The sequence below is a fragment of the Salvelinus namaycush genome, chromosome 18, assembly GCF_016432855.1.
Source record: "Salvelinus namaycush isolate Seneca chromosome 18, SaNama_1.0, whole genome shotgun sequence".
Taxonomy (NCBI): domain Eukaryota; kingdom Metazoa; phylum Chordata; class Actinopteri; order Salmoniformes; family Salmonidae; genus Salvelinus; species Salvelinus namaycush.
The window spans coordinates 14,534,821-14,542,041 of NC_052324.1; the positions used below are offsets into that span (position 1 = coordinate 14,534,821).

General features: G+C 41.6%; 1 protein-coding gene across 2 annotated transcripts; it reads right to left on the bottom strand.

Annotated features, from left to right (window-relative positions):
• Positions 1 to 500: 500 nt before the first annotated feature.
• On the bottom strand, positions 501 to 7,204 carry LOC120063118 (UDP-glucuronosyltransferase 2A2-like). Of its 2 annotated transcripts, none has more exons than XM_039013291.1 (2): positions 7,016 to 7,204; positions 501 to 2,171 (listed from the first exon to the last, which is right to left on the bottom strand). In XM_039013291.1, exon 2 carries the CDS (start codon positions 2,155 to 2,157, stop codon positions 574 to 576), a length of 1,584 nt encoding a protein of 527 aa, XP_038869219.1. In that variant the 5' UTR covers positions 2,158 to 2,171; positions 7,016 to 7,204; the 3' UTR covers positions 501 to 573. The 2 variants fall into 2 exon arrangements, with proteins under 2 accessions (XP_038869219.1, XP_038869218.1); XM_039013290.1 differs by lacking the exon at positions 7,016 to 7,204 and adding an exon at positions 3,105 to 3,245.
• Positions 7,205 to 7,221: the final 17 nt, after the last annotated feature.

Sequence of the window (7,221 nt, forward strand, 5' to 3'; positions counted from 1 at the left end):
CAATGTTAAGGTATGATTGATGGTAGGTTGTCCACACCAACTAGTATAAAGAGTGTTGTCTCCTGTTTCACCACACAGATCTTTACTATAGACTACTGAGGTATTCTATATGTGAATCTCTGTCTGCAATTGCATTTTATTACTAAAGAGTTTTATACCAAGGTTCCTGTGTCATCTATCTGGAAGACTGATTGTTGAAGGAAACTTACATCACCGCATGCAAAGGACCACCCAACAAGAGACCCCTCTATCCCTCTCTCTCAACCACACAACTCAAGTCAGTTTTTTTTGCTGTAGTACAACAATAACAGCATACGGTAATATTATATTTGGACCACAAAACTTAATGTGAGGGTGACATAAAAAAATGGAATGCAAAGATATATTGCTAAAGGTAGCCTACTGTATTGTTTCAAATACCAGCATAGATTATTGTGGCCCTCTTGATGTTGCTGAAAATAAGGTTTTAGAAAGAATATCAGAAAATAATAATTTCAATATTTGATTAATGATATATTTATTGATCATTTCGTAATTTATAAATATTCAAAAACACCTCAAAACACATCTATATCATTCATGTTTCACTTTCCTCCTACAAAACACCATACACCACAAAAACCTTACTGCAAAAGTGATAACCAGTATTATGAGCAACACAATGGCCAGTAGCGTGGCTATGACGTCCACAGAGTGGTAGGTGAACCAGGACATCTTGTAGGACTCTGTCCTCAGATGTGCCGCACCTTTGTTCCTCATGACAAACTCGATCCAGAACATGGCGCGGTCCAGTGGCTTCATAGGCTGGTCCCTGTGCAGCCTGGAGAGCCTTTGCATTGCCTCCCTGTAGGACGGCTCATAGAGAACAGCCTTCACTGCCTCCAGGAAGATTTCTCTGTCTACGGTGGCGATGTCCACTATCTTAGCCACTCCCTTAGCCCTCATCCTGTTGAGGTTATCCTGCTGGTCAAACATCAATGGGAGGCCGACGATTGGGACACCGTGGTAGATGGCCTCCTGGACTCCATTGGTGCCGCCGTGGGCGACAAAGGCTCGGGTCTTGGGGTGTCCTAGGAGGTCGTTCTGGGGGAGCCAGTCCACCAGTAAGGTGTTGTTACCCAGGGAGGCAGGTCTCTTCCCAGTGTGCCTCCAGACAACCCTCTGAGGCAGTTGGGCAAAAGCAGTGGCGATGTCCTCAGCGATGTCCTCAGGAAGTTGTCCCACCAAGGTCCCGAGGGACATCATGATGACCCCATGGTCCCCGGAGCTCTGGACAAAGTCCTCCATGTCCTGGGGAAGCGGCTTGGAGGGCTTGCACTGGAAGCCACCCACGTAGACCACGTTTGGCATGGTGGGACGAGGAAACTCAAAGGTGAAGTCATTCCTCATGAGCCAGATGTCTGCTGCCTGGAACAATGACATGAAGTGAACATCCGGGCCAAAGTATCGATGGACGAACGGAATGTAGTGAGGGTCTGTGATGTATGCAGTTTGAACCTTTGTAAAAAGATAAAACAGAACATTTATGACTCTCTCCTGAAAAGTCATTTTGTCCGTCAACATTGCTCCTGGTACTGGGACATATGAGAGAGGTGAGGGGGCAATGGCAAAGTGACCCTCACCCTGGATTGTCCATCTGACATTGAAGACAAGAGGAAGACCAAGGCGGTGTGCCAGTAACGTGCCCGCACCAGTGGCAGGATCCGTCAGAACCAGATCATAGTTTGCATCGTGAAACGATTGCATTAGCTCGGCATCTTCAAATATCATAGTCATCATCTCAATCAAATCCCTGTTTGACTCAGAGAACTGCTTCACCACCTCAAGCTCCAGACTCATACGAGACCAGAAACCTCCACCCTCCCTTTGGATCTGCAGTAATCTGGTCACAAACGAACTAAAGATCTTCTCGTCAATTCCTCCGCCAGATGCAGGGATGGTGATACATGAGTAATGAGGGGACTTCTCCTTGATGTACCAGTTGGCGGATGGACGAATCACTGTGATGCTATGGCCTCTGGAGTGCAGTTCTTCAACGATGACTTTCATGTTCACCCAGTGGCTTCCATCCAATGGGAGGACCAGCACCTTCCCCCCATAGACAGTGGTCAGAGAGAAGAGCAGCACAGTAACCGTGATCAGGGCTGGTTGATGCATTTCTAAGGTGAGTCCTTTGATAGAAGATACAAGGGAAGAGTAGTTAGTAGTTACTACATCTCTTATTTCCTATTAATAGGTTATAGTTGGTTGCCTGTTATTCTCAAACACATCAATTCTAAAAAAAATACTCGAAATTACAACGAAAAACGTAATTATTAGTGAACCCTCTTATATTGTTGTGATTAGCTTATACATATTTACTTATACTGAACAAAAATATAAACACAACATGTAAAGTTGACAATTACACAGGTGCACCTTGTGCTGGGTTAAATAAAAGGCCACTAAAATGTGCAGTTTTGTCACACAAACAATGTCACAAGTTTTAAGTGAGGGTGCAATTGGCATGCTGACTGCAGGAATTTCCACCAGAGCTTTTGCCAGAGAATTTAATGTTAATTTATGTACCATAAGCTGCCTCCAATGTCGTTTTAGAGAATTTGGCAGTATTTACCATTTTTACATGGTCCTGCTAGACGTTTTTACATGGTCCTGCTAGCCGTTTTTACATGGTCCTGCTAGCCGTTTTTACATGGTCCTGCTAGCCGTTTTTACATGGTCCTGCTAGCCGTTTTTACATGGTCCTGCTAGCCGTTTTTACAAATACTGAGTTTTATTTGGATTTGTAGAACTACAAACGTTTTTGGAGAATGCTTCTTGAGATGTGAACATGTTAGACATTTATGTTGTATTAAAGCTATTGAATCAAGTCAAGTTTGTAGTTCTTCTATATAAGTTTATATCGCTTCTATAGTTCTCTGTATACATACGGTAGATATTAGTTCATTTGAAAACGTTGTAAGTCTGATTTATACCATGTTTTCAACACTAGGTACTCAGCAACTGTTTTAACAACAGGCTAAACTATTCCCATATTCCACATATATTCCACTACTTAAAACTGTTACTTTCAACTAGAAATGTTGCTTCACATAAACACTCACCAAAAAACATGTCTGCAGGTAGCCTAAAATCCAAAGTGATGTTTGGCCAACCTCCCAAACAGCAGTTCTTCACCTCACATCCGAGTGAAAGCAGTCATCTGGCTGTAACCTAACCTATGCTGCCACAACTAATCTGTGCTCTCTTGTTCAAAGTTCACAGGTTCTAGCATGCAGCATAATACTCCTGTAATTACATAAGGCTTTCACATGTTGGCTTCCCGTTCTGTATTAAGAAATGGTTACTAGATCAACATGCACATAATTATGGAGTTAGTTAGAATATCAAAAATAAACTTTTTTCAAAGATAATGTTTGTCTCCATTAGCCATACCCAGGTTGAATAAATCCTGGCATAGGTATAATTCAGATTTTTGGGGGGCAATAACTACACATTTGATTTCATGAACCTTGCATGGTTACAACATGCCTTTGGTCTATTATTAAATGAAGATTAACAAACGTTGCTTTTAAAATGAACAGTAACCATACAGTAGTACAGGAATAATTTAGGCTACATTGTGTGTATAACTAAGGCAAATTATGATTAGTCATGATTCAAATGCAATTTGGTCCAGCCCATAATGCTTTAGGTTGACCCTGTGTCCAATTGGTTAAAAGGCACACCATTTGATTGGATTTGATTAGGATCCAATGGCGACCATTGAACCTGGCTCACTTACTGTAAAGAAAGTAGGAAAACAGAGTACCAGGGGAAAGTCATACCTTTGAACTGATGACATAATGTCACATAAGACTGTACTGTACCTTTAAGAAAAGGTCTCAGAGATGTCTTTGTAAGATTAAAATATGCAGTAGGCTGGCTCCACATGTTTCAGTCATTCATTGCTATTCTCCTAAGTACTCTGTGTAGCCTGCTCCAAATGAAGTTTGATATCAATGTCATTTGAATACAGTCACAGGTTATACTGTAAGTATGATGGGCCATAATTCATGGATAATACGGTCAGTTTGCATAACACCTTAGCAGTGTTTTCAGTGTCTATATGCAAATTACTGCGTGCCTGTGCACACTTCTTATTCTGAAAAGTAAAAGTGTTTACCTGTGAAAGGGAGTCTACTTGGTAGTAGTATGAGGTTTTTACATTGTTTATTCTTTGATTTTATTTGACCATGGGAAAAAGAGCTACAGTACTTCGGAGATACAGCAATGTAGGTTTGGGTTGAATTGAGTCTAGAATATTACAGGTCAGACTTTGCCACAGGGTGGCAGTCCTCTCATACAAAATAATACAGGCTACTGTCGAAAATATTCAACAGATATATTCTGCACAATAGTGCTTCCATGAGTTGAGGACACACTACATAAAGCACTATTCCCACACCACACCGACAAATGCAACTGCAGAAGTGGGCATCAATTAACACCCCTAGTAGTGTCATTGTGCAAACTACTTTCGTGATTTTACACAGTTTCCAGGATTTGGCAGACTGTGATGTGGTTATATACTTGTATTGTAACTACATATTTGACGTTTTATTTTTATTTAACCTTCATTTAACTAGGCTAGTCAGTTAAGAACAAATTCAAACATTATTGGGCACAGACAACAGCACAAAGGGCAAGAAGGTAGAGACAACAATACATCACACAAAGCAACCACAACTGTCAGTAAGAGTGTTCAAGATTGAGTTTTTGAATGAAGAGATTGAGATAACTGTCCACTTTGAGTGTTTGTTGCAGCTCGTTCCAGTTGATAGCTGCAGCGAAATGAAAATAGGAGCGACTCAGGGATGTGTGTGCTTTGGGGGCCTTTAACAGAATGTGACTGGCAGAACAGGTGTGTATGTGTAGGATGAGGGCTGCAGTAGGTATCTCAGATAGGGGGGAGTGAGGCCTAAGAGGGTTTTATAAATAAGCATCAACCAGTGGGTCTTGCGATGGGTATACAGAGATGACCAGTTTACAGAGGAGTATAGAGTGCAGTGATGTGTCCTATAAGGAGCAATGGTGGCAAATCTGATGGCCGAATGGTAAAGAACATCTAGCCGCTCGAGAGCACCCTTACCTGCCGATCTATAAATTATATCTCCATAATCTAGCATGGGTAGGATGGTCATCTGAATCAGGGTTAGTTTGGCAGCTGGGGTGAAAGAGGAGCGATTACGATAGAGGAAACCAAGTCTAGATGTAACTTTAACCTGCAGCTTTGATATGTGCTGAGAGAAGGACAGTGCACTGTCTAGCCATACTCCCAAGTACTTGTATGTGACTACCTTAAGCCCTAAGCCCTAAGCATTCTTCTTACCAAACCACATGACCTTTGTTTTGGAGGTGTTCAGAACAAGGTTAAGGGTAGAGAAAGCTTGTTGGACAGGAAAGCACAGAATTAACAAAGTTTTGGTGACAGTCAGGTTCATGTAATTACACCTTCTTATACCTTTTTAGGAAGAAATATATTTTATCATTTGAACTGCACCTGTTTGCTAATATACTGTATGTGTGTCTTTCTATCTTTTCCACCGGCAGGCTGCAATGTTTTTTATTTGTTCGCTTCATAGGCTATTTTTAGTTGGCAATGGCAATAATATTTATGCTAGTATCTTTTCATTTAGATTTGGATAGAATTTTGATTAACCACATCAATGATTTTGAGATAAGACTTCATTATAAATTAAACACGAAAATGTGCATATGAAAACCATAACTGGCATGCAGATCGGTAGGAATGGTAAGATACATTTACAATCCACATGAGAAAGTTTGCCGACTCTTCATGCCTATTACCTGTTTGATAATATACTGTATATGTGTCTTTCTATCTTTGTCTGTTTACACCTTGTACAGACTGCGCGTGTGTTTGTGTGTGTGTGTGTGTGTGTGTGTGTGTGCGAACATAGCTACGTGTGTGCATGTGTGCATGCTTGCGTGTGTGACCTCATAAATGAATGCCATGAGTAACCACAGCCCCTCCATGACATTGTTTCAGCTTCCATTCAATTGTTCTCAAAAAGTATGACTGTAGACAAAGCCATTCATAAACTTTTGTTTGGCATATAACTCACATTGACAGTTAAAAAAAGAATAGAAAATTATGTTCAACATGGATGTGACTCACATGAGTCTATTTATGGTGCTGCTATTCACCCTGATATTTTATCTTTATTCTGCTACACGAAGCCCTCCTGGTTCACCACTGATACTATGTCATAGTCTTTGTATTGTGAAAATGTATGTCAGCGGCCCATTGAGTCATTCAACAATATAGAGAACATGAAAATGAATATTTAATATTGTCAATAGACTAGACTCTAAATTACTATCATGACATCAGCATACATACTGTAAATCTGATGGATTATCGGTAGAGATTTGCATACTGTTACATAGGGTACTTAATAAAGGTAGATACACTATATATACAAAAGTATATGGACACCTTCAAATTAGTGGATTCAGCTATTTCAGTCACACCCGTTGCTGACAGGTGTATAAAATCGAGCACGCCGAATGGCGCAGTAAGAATGGCCTTACTGAAGAACTCAGTGACGTTCAACGTGGCACGGTCATAGCATTCCATCTTTCCAATAAGTCAGTTCGTCACATTTCTGCCCTGCTAGAGCTGCCCCGGTCAACTGTAAGGGCTGTTATTGTGAAGTGGAAACGTCTAAGACCAACAACGGCTCAGCCGCGAAGTGATAGGCCACACAAGCTCACAGAACGTTGTCGCTGAGTGCTGAAGTGCGTAGCGCGCAAGAATCGTCTGTCCGCGCAAGAATCGTCTGTCCTCGGTTGCAACACTCACTACGGTGTTCCTAACTGCCTCTGGAAGTAACGTCAGCACAATATTTGTTCGTCGGGAGCTTCATGAAATGGGTTTCTGTGGCCGAGGAGCCGCACTAAGATCACCATGCGCAATGCTAAACGGCGGCTGGAGTGTTGTAAAACTCACCGCCATTGCACTCTGGAGCAGTGCAAACGCGTTCTCTGGAGTGATGAATCACGCTTCACCATCTGGCAGTCCGAAGGATGAAACTGGGTTTGGCGGATGCTAGGAGAATGCTACCTTCCCGAATACAAAGTTTGTTGGAGGAAGAATAATGGCCTGGGACTGTTTTTCATGGTTCGGGTTAAGCCCCTTAGTTCCAGTGAAGGAAA